Raw genomic sequence first — 17,799 nt, forward strand, 5'->3', positions numbered from 1 at the left:
GTATACATATATAAAACTTACCCTTATCAAGGGAAGTTAATATCAGTATACATCAATTCACTTGGTAAATAATTGATATTAAAAACAACTTGTGATATGAAATATATATCCTGTTCAAACTTAAACTCGATCAAACTTTTGATTTACGGGAGGGTCATGGTCAACCAGACAAAGATGATGCTGGAAACAGGAAGAAAATATAAGAAGACAACTCCACGGCCGGTCTGGCACCTAGTATGAAATGATGCCCAAATTGGATGTTTTTGGTGAATGCTAAGTTGGACCTGTACAAATCTTATTAATTGCTCATCAATCATGCCGTATCTTTCTACATCTTACATCCACAGATGATTCAAATATTCAACTGCCATTTCTCTTAATTTTATACAAAGTCTTTGTGGGTCTTTTTCATACATACTTCTCCATATTTACTTGTAGTAGTGGTATATATCACTTGGGAAGGTATATATGTGAACTAATTTAGGCCTAGATACAAGCTAAGTCAAGTTTGGTATGAATGATTTGAGTTTGGTTTAATAGGTAAAAGAATAATTCAAATCTGATTAAAATTTATCGAATTGGTCTTGAAAAAAGTTCAAGTTTAACTTGAGGGAGAAGTTGGAAGCTTGCAACTTGACTGAAGTCTATAACTTGAATTCATTGATCAACATAAAAACGTCATGGTTTTATTAACTAAGAAAACAATTTAATATTTAATTAAAACGATATTATTTTGATATTAATAAAAAATATTATTTTGTTGATCATTCAACTAAATTATGAGCAAGCTCGAATAGATATAAGCCAAAATCCTCCTTAGTCAAATTTAACTAAATTTTTTGTTGAGTCAAGAACTTAATTCAAGCTCAGTTAATAAAATTTAGAATTTTTAAATGGGAAAAAGACTATTTCCCACCTATTTTTTAAGTCTATCTCAAACTGATACCCACGGGAGATAAAAAACATTTTCTCTCATCCATGACCTAACTGCCGTCCAATTTCTCAATTAGAGACAGGGGCAAAATCGATATTTTACTGTTTAAAACCTCAAAACTTTAAAATTTTATCATTTCCCCCCTCCAAGTTTTAAAAACTAACAACTCAACCCATCCTCAAAGTTTAAAAAGTTTAGATTTCACCCATAGGGTTTGCTTCCTTCTCCGGCTACCATTGACGGCCGACGCATTCCAACGATCTTGCATCTCTGACTATAAATGACGACGAAACGTCGTTTAGATCTAGAAGAATAGACGAAGGATGACGCTTCGTCGTCCTTCGTCATCGCATCTAGACGACGTGACGAGTGACGAAGGATGACAAAGCGTTGTCCTTCGTCGTCTGGGTGGAGCGACGAAGAGATCGAGGAGATGAAGATCTCTTCGTCGCACCAGGAGAAGGAGGAGACCGGAGACGACGTTGGAAGACGAAGTTGAAGAATGAGGGTGAAATTGTTATTTTTTAAAGTTATGGGGGACGACTGGTTTTGAAAAATATGGAAACCCTAGGTTTGAGGGTGAAAATGTTAGTTTTTAAAATTTAAGAACTTTGGTTAAACATAAAATGTTAGTTTTTAAAACCTAAAGGGGGTGAAAAGTAATAAGTTTTATAACTTTTTAATATAAATAATAAAATATCGATGTTGCCCCTGTCCCTAACTGAGAAATTGGATGGTAGTTTGATCATGAGTAAAAGAAAAGATTTTTCATCTCTTATAGGTATCAGTTTGAGATAGACCTACAAAATGGGTTGGAAATAGTCATTTTCCCTTTTTAAATTTGAGATGGTTCGACGCAATCCATGCCTTTAATGTGAACTAGTAGGCATTTTTGAATATTACAACATAGACTTTAGCAAGCATCCATCATCATTGTCATGTGATAGCCTTTTTCCATCTCATCAAGAGGAGAGAAGAGAAATCATGTCATGTGACCTTTATCATCAAAGATTCTTTGCAGATTTCCGAGGTAATTAATTAAGCAATTAAATGCTAATCACAATCTTAATTAGTCAATTAAGCAAGTAATAAAAAGGAAAGCAAATTTCTCTATAATTAAAAATATTAAATGCCAAGAAACTGTAAAAAAAAAAAAAAAACTAAAATAATAAGAGATAAAATTAAGTAGAAAATATTTTCATCTAACCAAACCCTTGTTTGAAGTGTTGATGTTAGTTTGCAAAAATTAGATAGAGAAAATGTGGTCACATATAAATTCAAATTAAGTTAAACATGAATAAGAAATAGTTTGAACTAGACTTAAATTCAAACTCTGTTTAAACTAAACCTTTAATTAGCATAAATTCAATTCATTCAAATTAAATATATATTCAAATCTAAGTTAGCTCAATTTGAATTCATGCATATAAATTAGTTAAGTTTTGATTTAATTAATTAGCAGTAAAGCCATGTCAAGGGTGCTTAATCTTAAAAATAAAGAATTAATAATAAGTAATAACCCAATATGAAAGCAAAGAAAGGAAGAAGTTGTCGGTATGAGAAGGTTCCAAATAATAGAACGCGGTTACTAATGAATTTGATGCAGGAAGGACTTTAAGAAACTGCCAGTTTTTGGCTGGTCAACAACGCCAAAATTTTCTTCACTTAAATGACCTAACAGATAACAGTGCATTCAATGCGCAATATTTGATTATATACTTTTTTTTTAAATTTAATTTCTGTTTAATATTTTATTATTTCTGTTTGAAATTTGTCCCCAATACTACTAGAGAAATCATATGTATATATATTTTTAAATATGATTTTTCATATTTAATATTTTTTTTCAAATACCATGTATGACGAATTCTCGTAAAACATAGGAGAAAATCAATCATTATTAATTTTTTTACTTGGCATTGTTCATATAGTCTCTTGTTCAACACCTTGTGAAGGAAGAAAAGGGTTTCTTTCTATGTTCTCTAACACAAAACACCTTCAATTTATTTATTTATTTTTTTCAATCACTTGATAATTAATTTAAATGATAAAATTGTTATTTACTTTAACACTTTTAAATATATCATACATTGATAAAACATAAAAAAAATATTATATATAAATATTTCATATCATTTGAGGATAATACAAAAAAAAAATAATCTGCAAGTTTATAAACTATTAAAATATGTTTTAAATTATAAAATTTAAAACTGTGATAGACTCTTTGATTATAACACATATACTCTTTTATCAAAATATATTATATCTATATAATGAAAATTAAAATAGTTTGATGTATTTTGGATTGACATTAAAAGATTAATTAAATAGTTAATATGAAAATTTAAATTGTCAGACCTTAAAAATTGTATATTTAAAATAAATAATACATATTTTAGATTATAAAAATTCTAGGACAAAACCTATATAATTCATTGTAATGAATTAAACTATTACACCTAAATATTATGTATAAATATGGTCTCATTAAGGGGAAGTATTTAAAGATCACAACTTTTATCGCATTCATTAATAATGGATTATAATGATTAATGGTGATTCTTATTTACGAGACAAAATGAAAATGCTCAAACCAATAAATAATAAATATATAATTTTAAATGGGAACGTGGCATTTCATGTTGAATAATTTTCCTGTTTCAAACTTGCGGAAGGTAATAAATATGCTTTGAAAAACCTCTCCAAAAGCACCGCCCTGATAAATACTAAAGTAATCTCAGATCCAACGACTATATTAGACCTCTAATTTAAAGTCACCACATTTGAACCGCGCCGCGGATGGACTGGGTTGGGGTCCTCCGCTAGTTTCTTTATATATTACTATATTCTCTTGTTCAACAACTTCTGCACAATCAAAAACTTCACCAGTTGCTCACTGTCTTTCACATCCATTCCATATTCAGACAGACTCTCACAAGACAAGACAGGAAGTGTTAGATATTGCGTTCTTCGGAAAACACAAGACACAAGTTTGAGAGAGAGAGAGAGACACAACTCATGGCAGAAGGAGGAACAACATTGGAGTACACTCCGACGTGGGTTGTTGCTGTCGTCTGCAGTATCATCGTCATCATCTCTCTCTTCGTCGAACGCCTTATCCATTATCTTGGCAAGGCATGTTAATTCCTTAATCTCTCATCTCTTCATTTCTCATATATACATCACCAATCTCTTTTAATCCATCTTTAGCCATGCAGTTTTTGAAGAGAAAGAAGCAGAAGCCTCTTTTCGAAGCCTTGCAAAAGATCAAAGAAGGTATATAAATACATACATATCTATATGTATGTGTGTGTGTGTGTGTGTGTGTGTCTATATATATATATATTTATAGATATCATTTATTTTTATGTTAGAGCTTGAAAATTTTCGTGTATGTTGTGCAGAGTTGATGCTGTTGGGGTTCATTTCGCTGTTACTAACCGTGTTTCAAGGAAGTATTGCCAAAATCTGCATTCCAAAGGACTTAGCTGATAAATGGATGCCTTGCGATAAGCCTGAAGAAAGCAACAATGTTTCAACTACTTCCCATTATCAGTCCTTCTTTTTCTCCTTCATTTCACCTCATGGCACCGGCCGTCGGCTTCTGACTGAGGCTTCTAATACTTCTGAAGAATACTGCAGTGCTGATAAGGTAATTAAATTTTTATATGCAATTATAGTAGTTGACCGGATTTTTAACATATATTATGTTGCAAATGGCATGTTGGAAGAATTATTATTGAACCCAAGTAGAAAAAAGTTAAATTAATTTAATTACCTTGAAGAAATAATTTAGTTTCAAAGATTCTTGACGACGTGTTTGTGTTAAGACTTCCTCAGATTTTGACCATTCACATGGATGGTTTGATGTTTGCATTTGCCATTTCACCTTATACATGTGTTTTGAGAGAGAAATGAAAAAGATTTATTGGTAGTTCCACCTAACAGCTAGTTGTTCTTCTTCTTTTTCAGCTATGAAAATTAAAAAATGTGGATAAAGATGCTCTTAGTCATTGCAATTACCATTTTTGTGATGACTTTAAACGTTTTAAGACCATAGCAGATTGATTGTGCATAATACTGATATTCTATTCTAATCCCAAGTTACCAAACTGTCTGCAATAGGTTTAGCTCATTTTCCAAAAAAATACAGAAATAGTATATCTAGTTGGTAAGAATGCAGAAAATTACAGTCTTTCCAACCTCCAGGTCCAAATAGCTCCATCCATTATCTAAGATATTGTCTAATAAAGATACAATCAATCATGATTTTGTTTCTGAGCTTTGAAATTCAAAACGCATCTTAAGAGCTTACATGTCTTAGCATCCCAAACAATGTAGAATGCACATACTTAGTATCTTTCCAGTGTTTCGTTGATATGAGATTTACCAATGTGTTTTACAGTCTTTTGTCAAATGTCCACATATATAAATTAATTAATCTTCAAGAATGTATAAAATTTAGCTTTGTGATTGAGTCTCCATTGTGGGTTCACAACCATTTCAGAGTTGCAACATCTTAAAAGTTTCTTCTTACTTTGATTTAATTGACAGGGAAAGGCTCCTCTGTTATCTAACACAGCATTGCACCATCTTCACATTTTCATCTTTGTCCTAGCTGTTGCACATGTGACTTTCTGTGCTTTAACCATTCTTTTTGGAGGAGCAAAGGTAAGTTCATTTGGTATCCCTTAAGAGTTTGTTAATTTTCCAAAAGCTTTAATAATTATTGATAATAATATTTAAGTCTCCATGATTTAGATTCGTCAATGGAAACACTGGGAGTATTCTGTTTCAATGGAGGAATATGATGCAGAAGAAGGTTAAAAATATCTCATTCTAACGTACAATTGCTTAAGTTATAACTGCTTTAGTGTGAATTTCTGCTTAATATGCTAGTCTATGTTACTTTTGCAGCTCTTAAAACAAAGTATACCTTTGTCCGTGAGCATGATTTCATCAAGAGAAACTTTCGAGGTGTGGGGAAAAGTGCTTTTCTAGGTTGGTTGGTAAGTCATTTGAAGTCTAGTTCTCAAAATTCTTTGAACTAAATAAGTTACAGGAGGCAGCTTATTGATGCAAGGCATTATCACATTTACTTTGCAGCACTCATTTTTCAAGCAATTTTATGGATCTGTAAACAAATCAGATTATACCACTCTGAGATTAAGCTTCATTATGGTAAGCTAACTAGCAAATTTATCTACTTCCACTGATGTTCCTTTCATTAGTATTAATTAAGTTTACTACAGAACCATTGCAGGGGAAACCCAAAGTTTGACTTTCACAAGTACATGATCCGTGCCCTTGAATCCGATTTCAAGAAAGTTGTTGGAATAAGGTTAGCCAAATTCTTTCAAAACTTTCTACATCAAATGCTTCCAAATTTGATTCTTAAGCTTGCAAATTGATTGTTGATTGCATTCTGGCAGCTGGTATCTTTGGTTGTTTGTAGTCCTTTTCCTCTTGCTGAATGTTCACGGTAAGTCATTTTCGCATTAATTTTGCATATCAAACTGGTTTTTTGCAGTCTCTTGTCATTGTGGACCTGACACAAGAGCATAATTCTTATTTTCCTGTGCAGGTTGGCATGCCTATTTCTGGATAGCCTTCATTCCTGTCATTGTAAGTGATCTCTGAATTTCGGAATACATAATCGAATCTCACATAGGAGAGTTAACTCTTTTAAGTCCATCCTGAGAACTTTCAGTAGTTATACACATAAATTCAATCCTAAAATAAAATATTCTCAATTATCTGATTGAGACTAGGTAAACATTGCAAGTAAAGAAATGTAATTGATGTTCTGTTTCTGTCTTTCTCTGTTTTCAGCTTCTACTTGCTGTGGGCACTAAGCTAGAGCATGTAATCAGCCAAATGGCCCATGAGGTTGCTGATAAACATGTGGCCATTGAAGGAGACTTGGTAGTTAAACCTTCAGATCATCACTTCTGGTTTAACAGGCCACGCCATGTTCTCTTGCTCATTCATGTCATCCTATTCCAAAATTCTTTTGAAATTGCAGTTTTCTTCTGGATTTGGGTAAGATTGTCTTCTGAAATAGCCAATCTACTTCCATCTTTCAATTCACATAACAAAATTAATCCTGGAAAATTGGACTTTATATTACAGATTCAATATGGTTTTGACTCCTGCATCATGGGACGAATTGCTTTCATCATTCCAAGACTCGTCATCGGGTAAAATTTCTTCCCGATAATTCTATATGTTTACACAAAAATTTACTAATATATTCTAATGTAGCTGATTTGCAATTTCAGGGCATTTGTTCAGTTTCTTTGCAGCTATAGTACCCTACCACTTTATGCACTTGTCACACAGGTGAGTTAGGATAATAATTCTGTAAATTCTGTCATTTATATATATGATGATTCCAGTTTGGCTGACAAAGTTTATTGTTGTTGTACTTGTAAAATGAAGATGGGAAGTTCATTTAGCAAAGCTATATTTGATGAAAATGTGCAACAAGGACTTGTTGGATGGGCTAAGCAGGCAAAAAAGAACATAGGCTTGAAGAAGGCTGCCAACAATGGCTCTACCCATGTGTGGCAGAAGCAGACTTCTCCCATTGCAGTTCAATTGGCAAAAGTCAGTGATGACCAGATGCAATCTAAAATGCAAGAGGGCAATAATGAAGGAGAAATTACGCCAGAAAGAAATGGATGCAATGGAGCCCACAAATGAAGAGCCTAATTGCCATGTTGATCTCCCCTGAAGCTATGGCTTAAAACTCAGTCAATGCTTTCACAGTATATATGTAGCTAATTGAAAAAAGAAAAGTTTTCTCAAAATATTGTATGCTAATTTTCTAAATTAAGAAAGAAAATTTAAACTCAAAAGTATAAAGGGTGTCTACAAATTATTCCATTCTTATTAATTATGAATGTGCAATTTGATGCTTTTAATTTGTTCTTTTGAATATGACTTTAAACCACCAAAGAAGGACAGGTGAAGAGTACACCAACTTTATCTGCTTTAAAATAGCCAAACAAACAAAGGCTGCATTATTTTAACTGTAGTTAGGAATTGTACTATTCCAAGATAACCATTAGTTCAAGCAACACATCCTAGTACAAGGGCATGTATTTGAAACTTGTTAATAATATAACAATATCAAACTCTTAATTTACTTACTCAGTGTAATAACAGTAAAGTTAATCATTAAATTTGAAGTTAAGGTTTATCGTTTAAAAAGAAAACAAAGAACTTATCAGTACATAGTGCTAGCAGTGGAACCCACAGATATTCTAACTTCAGCAGGCTTATCATCAATCACTAGTGACCAATTTCTTTCAAAATATATGTATTTGTGAAGGAAATATTACAAGGAAAGAGAAGAGAAAGTTAAATTTATTAATGGCAAGTGAAGGAATAGGTGTTGAGAACAGTCCAACATGGGCTGTTGCTATAGTTTGCAGCTGCATCGTTGTCATTTCTCTGGCTTTTGAACGCTCCCTTCACTTCCTCGGCAAGGCAAGCCATGCTCTTTCTTGTTTATGAGTTTTTTTTCCCACTATTCTTGCTGTTTTGTTATTCATGATATTGATGATGATCTTTGGAATTTTCTTCGAGTACTGATTTGTATATCGTTCTGTAGTTTTTGAAGAGAAAGAACCAGAAATCTCTTTATGAAGCCCTGCTAAAGATCAAAGAAGGTATATATCTTCGTCTTTTTTCTGCGAACACCTAAAAATTCATAAAATTTTGTCTTTTAACAAATTAAACTTGAATGTCAGTTAAAACACTGCTTGATTATGTTGATGTTACGCGATGCAGAGTTAATGTTATTGGGGTTCATATCACTGCTCCTGGCCGTGTTTCAAAGTATAATTACTAATAGGATCTGCATACCAAAAGATTTAGCAAATAAATGGCTGCCTTGCAAAAACAAGGAAGAAAGCAAACATCCTAAAACTACTCTCCACTTTGAATCCTTCATTTCTCCACACCGTCTTCTCGCTGAGGCCTCTACCTCTGCAAATAAGTGTACTCTAAAGGTAAAACATATATACACTACTCACATTAATTTATTTAGAAGCATGCTATCTTTGTAAGGTCTAACACTTAATTATCTTCTTACTTGATTAAACAAACAGAATGAGGTGCCTTTGCTATCTACAAAAACACTGCATGATCTTCACATATTTATCTTCATTCTAGCTGTCGTGCATGTAACTTTCTCAGCTCTAACAATTCTAATTGGTGGAGCAAGGGTAAGCTAATTCACACCTATCTTTAAAACATTCTTTACCAATACTTGATTATAAAAAATAATGTTTGCGTTAGAAATAAGGTTTGTCCAGGTTTTGCTTTTGGGTTTTATCAAGCTATTTAACCAATTTTTTGGTATCATTGCCGATCAATGTGGGATACTCATACGTATCCAACATCTCTTATGTGGTTTGTCAATATGGGATTTAACCAAAGGTGTTACATTCATTTCGTTATGGGACACTAGTTTTCTCTTATTATTACCAAACGATGTAAGGTTTACATACATACCAACATCTCTTTCATGTTTTATTTACGTGAGATTTGTGTAGGAGTGTTATATTCACCCTCTTACAAGATTCAACATCTTCGTTAAGGTTTTCCCCATCAACGTTCAAAGAGACACAAGGAGTAACTTTAATACCATTTGTAACATTTTGGTCTAATGACCAAACTCATTATTAAAGTGTTGTCGTTTTGGATACATTTTAAACCAGTTTTATTTTATCATTCCCAAGTATGTCTCCCAATTATACTTCTAGTTATTTAGCTTCAAATGTTCATTTAGTTATTGCTAAAAGAATAGGTTCTTCTACCGTTTAGATAAGTCGATGGAAAAGCTGGGAGGAATCGGCTTCACAAAAAGAACATGATGCCGGAGACGGTAATGATCATGAACTAATTTACCAATGTGTTTTAATCCCAGGGTCCAAAATTTGACCTATTCTAAAATGTACAACTTTACAGTGTATTAAAATTCTGCTGTGTATATATAGATGCTTGTGCTATTTGTGCAGCTCCACAAACAAAGATTACACATGTCCATGGGCATAATTTTATCAAGAGACATTTTGTGGCTATTGGAAAGAGATATGATTTGTTGGGCTGGCTGGTATGTCATCATCCGAGAGCACTCTAACACACTTTTGGGTCAATTGAGTACACAAATAATATGTAATTGAGTGATTTTGAATTAATATAAAATAACACCCAATCATACATCCAATTGTGTATTTGAAAGTGTGTACATATAATATTGTTCAATTACACCATAAAATTTGATCATGAATCATGTCTTGTCATCAGCATTCATTTGTCAAGCAATTCTATGGATCTGTAAACGAGGACGATTATACTACTCTTAGACGAGGCTTCATTAAGGTAACTTTTATTTGGCAATAATTTCTTCCTTTCTAGTTCCATGAAGCGATTTTCTTCAGTTTTTATAACATTTTCTTGCAGAATCACTGCAAAGGGAACCCAGAATTCAATTTCCACAAGTATATGATGCGTGCTTTTGAAGCTGATTTTAAAAAGGTTGTTGGCATCAGGTTAGCACTATCGGGATCATATGCTATTTAATCAGTCTTATCTTATCATCTTTTGGGATTTGCATAGAGATGTTAAATTACAAACTGCATTGTTGCATTAGCCTTGTACTTAGTTAATGGATGTGTCCTACTAATTTTTTCTTGCGCCACCATTATTGCAGCTGGTATCTTTGGTTATTTGTGAACGCTTTTTTCATATTGAATGGTAAGCTATCTCTTAGATTTTATAGTTGATTCAGTATATCAATTCTTCTAATCATATTGACTTGCACTGTCTCTTTCTTGTGCAGATTGGAAAGGCTACTTTTGGGTAGCAGTCATTCCCTTTATTGTAAGTTCTTAATTCGATTTTTTTTGTTCTTTCAGTATAAACTACGGAATCTAATTGGCAATATGTGGCTGCCATTTTCTGTTTCAGCTTCTTCTTGCTGTTGGCACCAAGTTGGAGCACATAATCACCCAATTAGCCAATGAGATTGCTGAGAAACATGAGGCCATTGAAGGAGACTTGATAGTTAAGCCTTCAGATGACCACTTCTGGTTTCACAGACCCCGACTCATTCTCATTCTCATTAAGATCATCCTGTTCCAAAATTCTTTAGAAATTGCATTTTTCTTCTGGATTTGGGTAAGATTATTACCAAAATTCTCACATGATTAATCACATATCAGCTTTCTAATCATCGGTCTGTATTTGATGAGTAAATGTTTCATAGTTCCAATACAAGTTCCACTCCTGCATTATGGGACAAGTCGATTATATGGTTGCAAGACTGATCATCAGGTAAAAATCATAACATAAATTTTTTTCTTGATATTTTCGGGGTATAATCTGTCCGAAATTTTCCTATATTTTCAGGGTGTTTGTTCAGGTCCTCTGCAGCTTTAGTACTCTACCTCTTTATGCACTTGTGTCACATGTAAGTAATTTGATTATTAATGTTGGGTTTTTCTGCATCGATCAGGAAAGGGTCTACGTGTTAGTGTAAACGTGTGAGGGCAAGTACTAGCTTTTGGGTCATGAGAGATCCAATACCACTTAACAATGGAATCAGAATTTGGTTAAAACAACTCCACCCAAGAGTGACTGGTTGACTTAAAAGTCTAACTAGTAGCTTGTTGCTAGTGGTTGATTAACTTAAAAGTCCAACTAGTAGTTTGTTGCTTCTCCGGATGGCCCGATGTGTTGTCCCACATCGGTTGGGAAAAACTCGTTACTTCTCGAAATAGCTCGATGTGTTGTCCTACATTGCTTGGGAAAGGAACTAGTTGTGAGGGCAATTAATTATTAGAGTTAATCAAAATTTCATTTTGGTTGTAATATGTTGGCCCAATTGCCTGGTTTCATCGTAGTTTTATTTTTAGATTTTGCAATCCAAAATATTTATTGACAGTTTTAAGAACTCATGAGTTATTTAACAAATCTTGTCTTAAAATTCCTAAGTGATTTGAAATATTCATACATACTTAGCATATCTCATGTTTTATTGATGTAAAATTTGCCTAGAGTGTTATATTGGTGCATTCCTTAAACCGTTCTTGGCAAATTACTAAGGATTTTTGTTGTAATATTCGATGTAAAATGATCAAAGATGGGGAGCTCATTCAACAAAGATGGAATCTTCGATGAACCTGTGCAAGAAGGCCTTGTTAATTGGGCAAAGGAGGCAAAGAGGAATATGGCTATGAGAAAGGCTGCTAAAATTGACACCAACCTTGTGAATAATATGGCAGGTTCTTCGTCTGTGACAGAACTTGAGTTGGGAAAAGTTGATGATCATGAGGACAAGGAATTGTCCAACATATTCGATGGATCAGATGGCAATATAGGCGAACATGAAAATGAAGAACCGATTGAAAGTTTATGATCTACGTTCAAGCTATATATTTGCTCAAAAACTTATCAAGATCATAGGAACTTTGATGAACAGATTTATTGTTCATTTTCTCCATGGTTGAAAGTATGTAGTTTCTTTTATAGAACTTCTGAAAAAAACTGTCCAAATGTGACAGCAAGTTTGATTAAGATTAAGACCAAAAACTGCTGAAAGATTTACAACCAAAAAAAAAAAAAAAAAACTGCTGCTTGAAAACTGCCCCATTTGAAGATGTCTCACACCTTGCAGGCAACAGCTGATAATTTCAATCAATTTTCAGCGAACCTGACCTTTATTAGTTCAGAACACTTGTTCTTTGGGATGTTGTAATATTTTGGTCTCGACCTACTATAAAGATACTGTCGCTTTGGATATATGACTCATCATGTTGTCGGGATGCTATTGAAAGTTTGTCTACCTTGGATATGCAATCTAAACGTGTGATTTGACTTGGGGGTGTTGCAAAGTTCTCCAAAGTATACTCAAACTAATTGTACAATGCATACATGTTAAGAATATATATGGTTAAATACCCGAGTAAAGACCGGTAGAAAGAAGGTTAAAAAAAGTCTAAAATTGGAAGAAACATAACTGTTGATCAAGTAATGATATCAAAGGACGCCCAGAAATTAATAGCCAACACAAATTAAATAGAAGCGTTGGTGGCTAATTAAATTTTCTTCTGGGAAAAGATACAAGAGAAAGCTAGCCCTGGCAAGAGATCGATGTCTGGTGAAGGGGCAACGTTAGAGTACACGCCAACATGGATTGTTGCCCTCGTCTGCACTGTTATGGTTGTCGCTTCAATGGCCGCCGAACGCTTCCTCCATCACCTCGGCAAGGCAAACATTCTAACTTTTGTTTCATAAATTCTACATTATTCAAAGCTGATTCCTTCGTACATTGTTTTCCATGCAGTTGTTGAAGAGAAAAAACCAGACTCCTCTATTTCAAGCCTTGCAAAAGATTAAAGAAGGTCAGCAAAATCAACAGAGCATTGCAATGCAACCTGTAACTTTTTTAATGGTAATTGAATTGTTGCTGTCTGCGGATACATGCAGAATTGATGCTTCTGGGATTCATCTCATTGCTACTCACAGTGTGCCAAAACGTAATTTCTGAAATTTGTATATCAGAGACATTGGCGAAAACATGGTTGCCTTGTACAGAGGAAGAAAAACAGACATCCCATTGGACGACGTCACACCTCGACTCCTTATTCTCTTCCTATGTTGCTGGTCATGGGGTCGGTCGTCACCTTTCTTCTAGACCCTCCACCACTAATTACTGTGCTAAACAGGTAATTTACTATCCATCATTACCATTTCGTCTCTTCATCCAACATGAATGCTGACAAAATTTAGTGGGTGTCGATTAAGGTTCTTTTATACAAACTATAAAATTGTCCCTTCACGTCTAATGCAAATGATATATACACAAAGTACGTAAGGGATACTGAGTATGTATAAAGAACACAAAAGGGGTTTTAGGTTATAAAATCGACAAACTATATGTTAAAAATTGACAATATATATATTAACAATAGCTCAAACTATTATATGAAGAAATAAATTTTACTAAATCATTTATATAAATTGATATGGTAACATGTGATTGGGTGATTTAAATTGAAAGAAAAAATAAATAATCACATAACTTAATTTCATGTTGTTCCCTTAGTTTGTTTAAATAAATTAATAAATGATATCAAGTTATTTTGTATAACCTCTCGAGAATAATGAGACAAGCCTAATTATAAATTCTTAAAAGAAGGTGAGATTAGACTATTAAATCAGGATGTTACAAAATAATAAAAGACAAAATTTTGTAATGACTGAGAACATTATAAACCATAAACTATCATCAATAATTGTAATTTGAATTTAGAAAATATGCATGTTCTATGAGTACAAAACCATAGCCTTGACCTTGATATTGAACATCTTTTAAAATTTAACTAATTTATTCTTATTTCCTCGTTTCAATTCACAGGGTAAGGTACCATTGTTATCTACCAGAGCATTGCATCATCTTCACATATTTATCTTTGCTTTAGCTGTTGCACATGTGACCTTCTGTGCTCTAACTGTTCTTTCCGGTGGAGCAAAAGTAAATTTTTTTTTTTCCCCAATATTTTTTCATCCATTTGAAGCTCAAAATCCTTCAGAGAATTTTGTGGCGTATTCACTGAGTTCTTAATCCTTGGTTTAGATAAGTCAATGGAAACAATGGGAAGATGATATCGCTAAAGAATATGATCAGAAGAACGGTAATGTTTCCTAAAAGTTAATTAATGTATTATTAATTGCTTCAATCATAATTAGACTTTCATTAATTAATTTGCTTGTTTTTTACAGTTCTATATAAGTTTACACATGTTCACGAGCATGATTTTATAAAGGATCACTTTCAGGGAGTTGGCAAGATATATGCTTTCAGAGGTTGGTGGGTAAGTCATCAAAATATTCTTAACTTATCTTAATTAATCTTCTGCTTCATCAAGGCGCGGATTTGAGCTGGGCCAAGCATAGGACTGGCTCAAGCTCTACTCGAATCCATAACACATATTTTGAGCTTGAGTTTGTTCGAATTAGTGCACGATGTCACTAAAGTGTTGCCGTCAAGATAAATAGTATAGTCGGAAGAGTGAAAAAAATCGTTGGAGGGGTACACGAGTTGAACTTGAGCTGAGTTATAGAACAAGAATTTCAGTTAAGTTTGACTCATTCAAGTGGACTGATGGATTTAAGTCAAGTCAGCTCAAATCCACCTCTAGCTTTGTCAATTTAATATTTTACTAATAATATACCTCTTACATTCAATTTGTGGTTTCCCAGTTCAAGTTTGGCTCATTCGAGCGGAACAATGGATTCGAGTCAAACCAGCAAAAATCCACCCCTAGCTTCATCAACTTAAATTTTTATTAATAATATACCACTAACTATTCAATTTGTGGTTCCCTTTTTGGTCTGCAGCATGCATTTTTTATGCAATTTTTGGGATCAGTAACCAAGTCAGATTACACCACTCTGAGATTAAGCTTCATTATGGTAATTTATTTTAAATTAATCTTTATAAACAAGCCTAATTATTTTAATTTTCCTTGTTCTAATAAATTTCTCTGGTAGAATCATTGCAGGAGTAATCCGAAGTTTAATTTTCATAACTATGTGATGCGTTCTTTTGAAGCTGACTTCAAGAAAGTTGTTGGCATTGGGTGATTAATCAGAAACTTAATTTGTTCTTCTTAATTTGTTTTCTCAAATATAGACCTTCAAATCTAATTGACATTATTTTCTCCAGTTGGTATTGCTGGATGGTTGTGGTACTTTTCTTGTTGGTTAATGTCCATGGTAAGTTCCAGTGTCGATATGAGATGTTCACACATAACTAACATTTCTCCCGTATTTTATCAATGTGGGATTTGTGTTTGGGTGTTACAATACAAATGGCATTTTGGTATTTTGACAGCACCTCCACACCATGACACCATCGCCAGGTTCCAGGGTCAACTTTGGCGCGGATGCAAACAGTTTTTCCTGTAGAGTCAATCTCTCTTGCGGAAATTTGATGTTTTTAAAACCTGAGCTCAAGTCTAACCGGCAAAAATTAGCTCATACTAACAAGAACTGAAGTCCAGATTTTTTTGTATATTTTCATGTAGACAAAATAATAATTCCGGGTTAATTTTCCTTGGCAGATTTGCATGCATACTTTTGGGTATCATTCATTCCTTTAACTGTAAGTCTTGTCTCAGCATCCTTAAACAATGTGAAATACTTATACATACCCAATATCTCTTCCACACTTGGATGTTACATATTTCTTCTTATTCATTTTTGGATTCTTCTTTAATTTTCAAAATAATTGCAGCTCCTACTTGCTGTGGGGACTAAGCTAGAGCATATAATCACCGAATTGGCCACTGAAGTTGCTCAGAAACACATGGCTGTTGAAGGAGATTTGATTGTGAAGCCCTCTGATCATCACTTCTGGCTGAATAGACCCAAGTTTGTTCTCCTTCTTATTCATATCACTCTCTTCCAGAATTCCTTCGAAATTGCTGTTTTCATCTGGATTTGGGTCAGTTTTTAAATTAAACCTGAATTTTTTTTCTTTTACAAATAATTAATCATAATTATATACTTGCATGTTTCTATGTAATTATCATAATTGATACATCAGTGTTACATTTCTCCAGGTTCAATATGGTTTCAACTCTTGCATAATGGGAAATATTGCATTTATCATTCCAAGACTTCTCATAGGGTAAACTCATTATTTTTTTATTCAGTATAATTTTTTTTTAACTTAAATTTTAAGATATAAACGATAAGAAATGTTATCTAACCAAGGTAACGTTTCCCATCTCAATCTTAATTATCAGTAACATTACCCAGTAGTTAGGGTTGAGCTATTACTTGGCCTAGAGTAGCCGAAGTCTCTCCAAAGCGCACATATCTTAATACAATCCATTGGCCTATTAAAGGTGGATTTAAGACAAGTCAAATCAAACTCAAATGCATCTTTGATTTGAATGATTTGAATTCGAGTTGGAATTATAGTTTGATAGATCTACTTGAGTTTGACTCGATTGTTTCTCTGACAATATTATTCGTTCTATAGTGATATTATTCACTCAACCATCTACATTATTTATCCTATTGGTAGCCCTCTAATAATAGTATACAACAACTCAAACTGAGTATTAACGATTTAAACTGAGCTTGATCTAATGATAATATTAATCATTTGTTGAACTTACATTTTGGCCTTGGACCATATTAATTTTCTAGCTTTTGTCACTGTATAGAATTATAGTTGTCTCCTAACTATTTGACATGAATTGTACTTGCAATTCATTATTTTATCAGGGCATTTGTTCAGTTCATTTGTAGCTATAGTACCCTACCACTTTATGCAATTGTTGCAAGGGTGAGTTTGAAAATTCTACTATTGCTTTGTTTAATTTTTATTATTTACTGGATCTGGACAAAAAAAAATTGTAAGCTTCATGGCTAACAAAAGTTTGTGTTGTTTGAATATTTGGTGTAAATTATTTAGATGGGAAGCAATTTCAAGGGCTCCATATTTAATGAACAAGTGCAAGAAGGGCTTATTTCTTGGGCAAAGGAGGCGAAAAAGAAAGTTCAGAAAAAGGAATCTAGCACGACCTCATTATCACCAGCAAGATTTCTTGCTAATCAACAAAAATCAAAGTTTATGAATAGATAAAAATTTTAATGATGTATCTTTGGATGTTTTAACAGTGACTAGTATTAACATTTTTACTTACCATAAAAAAAATAAAGTAAAATTACATGTACAAACATTTCTTATTAACTTATTTATATAAACTGGTTTATTTATACAAACTCAATTGGTTGCCAAAGCTTGTTGCTCCGGCGGTGAGCCATGCTGA

At 33.2% G+C, this 17,799-nt stretch overlaps 3 protein-coding genes across 8 annotated transcripts; all 3 read left to right on the forward strand.

The window, feature by feature from the left end:
* Positions 1-3,694: 3,694 nt before the first annotated feature.
* LOC123220510 (MLO-like protein 1) lies at positions 3,695-7,835 on the forward strand. The gene is made up of 14 exons (XM_044642753.1): positions 3,695-4,072; positions 4,156-4,213; positions 4,342-4,589; positions 5,492-5,608; positions 5,699-5,759; positions 5,855-5,946; positions 6,044-6,118; positions 6,190-6,278; positions 6,370-6,419; positions 6,522-6,562; positions 6,770-6,979; positions 7,070-7,137; positions 7,219-7,279; positions 7,379-7,835. The coding sequence occupies exons 1-14, from the start codon at positions 3,956-3,958 to the stop codon at positions 7,640-7,642; spliced, it is 1,551 nt and encodes a 516-aa protein (XP_044498688.1). The 5' UTR covers positions 3,695-3,955; the 3' UTR covers positions 7,643-7,835.
* Positions 7,836-8,172: 337 nt separating this feature from the next.
* On the forward strand, positions 8,173-12,751 carry LOC123221846 (MLO-like protein 1). 6 transcript variants are annotated; one of them, XM_044644780.1, is made up of 14 exons: positions 8,173-8,431; positions 8,556-8,613; positions 8,735-8,955; positions 9,055-9,171; positions 9,773-9,833; positions 9,967-10,061; positions 10,256-10,330; positions 10,412-10,500; positions 10,662-10,705; positions 10,791-10,831; positions 10,919-11,128; positions 11,217-11,284; positions 11,360-11,372; positions 11,466-11,938. In XM_044644780.1, the coding sequence occupies exons 1-14, from the start codon at positions 8,315-8,317 to the stop codon at positions 11,487-11,489; spliced, it is 1,233 nt and encodes a 410-aa protein (XP_044500715.1). In that variant the 5' UTR covers positions 8,173-8,314; the 3' UTR covers positions 11,490-11,938. The 6 variants fall into 6 exon arrangements, with proteins under 6 accessions (XP_044500715.1, XP_044500717.1, XP_044500714.1 ...); XM_044644776.1 differs by lacking the exon at positions 11,466-11,938 and adding an exon at positions 12,093-12,751 and having other exon boundaries at positions 8,175-8,431; positions 11,360-11,420; XM_044644782.1 differs by lacking the exon at positions 11,360-11,372.
* Positions 12,752-12,879: 128 nt separating this feature from the next.
* LOC123221847 (MLO-like protein 1) lies at positions 12,880-17,752 on the forward strand. Its single transcript, XM_044644783.1, has 14 exons — positions 12,880-13,219; positions 13,296-13,353; positions 13,439-13,677; positions 14,370-14,486; positions 14,589-14,646; positions 14,735-14,826; positions 15,353-15,427; positions 15,506-15,594; positions 15,681-15,730; positions 16,078-16,118; positions 16,251-16,460; positions 16,579-16,646; positions 17,252-17,312; positions 17,442-17,752. Exons 1-14 carry the CDS (start codon positions 13,103-13,105, stop codon positions 17,610-17,612), a joined length of 1,446 nt encoding a protein of 481 aa, XP_044500718.1. The 5' UTR covers positions 12,880-13,102; the 3' UTR covers positions 17,613-17,752.
* The last annotated feature ends 47 nt before the right edge of the window (positions 17,753-17,799 follow it).

The sequence above is a fragment of the Mangifera indica genome, chromosome 7 (assembly GCF_011075055.1).
Source record: "Mangifera indica cultivar Alphonso chromosome 7, CATAS_Mindica_2.1, whole genome shotgun sequence".
Classification (NCBI taxonomy): domain Eukaryota; kingdom Viridiplantae; phylum Streptophyta; class Magnoliopsida; order Sapindales; family Anacardiaceae; genus Mangifera; species Mangifera indica.

What these genes read in the sequence shown, in the direction of transcription:
- LOC123220510 (XM_044642753.1), top strand. Translation starts at nt 3,956, where the DNA reads ATGGCAGAAGGAGGAACAACATTGGAGTACACTCCGACGTGGGTTGTT. An exon ending in GGAATATGATGCAGAAGAAG is followed by an intron (nt 5,760 to 5,854) that starts GTTAAAAATATC and finishes TTACTTTTGCAG; the next exon opens with CTCTTAAAACAAAGTATACC. An exon ending in CAGTTTTCTTCTGGATTTGG is followed by an intron (nt 6,980 to 7,069) that starts GTAAGATTGTCT and finishes TTTATATTACAG; the next exon opens with ATTCAATATGGTTTTGACTC.
- LOC123221846 (XM_044644776.1), top strand. Translation starts at nt 8,315, where the DNA reads ATGGCAAGTGAAGGAATAGGTGTTGAGAACAGTCCAACATGGGCTGTT. An exon ending in CCCTTCACTTCCTCGGCAAG is followed by an intron (nt 8,432 to 8,555) that starts GCAAGCCATGCT and finishes ATCGTTCTGTAG; the next exon opens with TTTTTGAAGAGAAAGAACCA. An exon ending in TAGCAGTCATTCCCTTTATT is followed by an intron (nt 10,832 to 10,918) that starts GTAAGTTCTTAA and finishes TTTCTGTTTCAG; the next exon opens with CTTCTTCTTGCTGTTGGCAC.
- LOC123221847 (XM_044644783.1), top strand. Translation starts at nt 13,103, where the DNA reads ATGTCTGGTGAAGGGGCAACGTTAGAGTACACGCCAACATGGATTGTT. An exon ending in ATGCTTTCAGAGGTTGGTGG is followed by an intron (nt 14,827 to 15,352) that starts GTAAGTCATCAA and finishes TTTGGTCTGCAG; the next exon opens with CATGCATTTTTTATGCAATT. An exon ending in CTGTTTTCATCTGGATTTGG is followed by an intron (nt 16,461 to 16,578) that starts GTCAGTTTTTAA and finishes ACATTTCTCCAG; the next exon opens with GTTCAATATGGTTTCAACTC.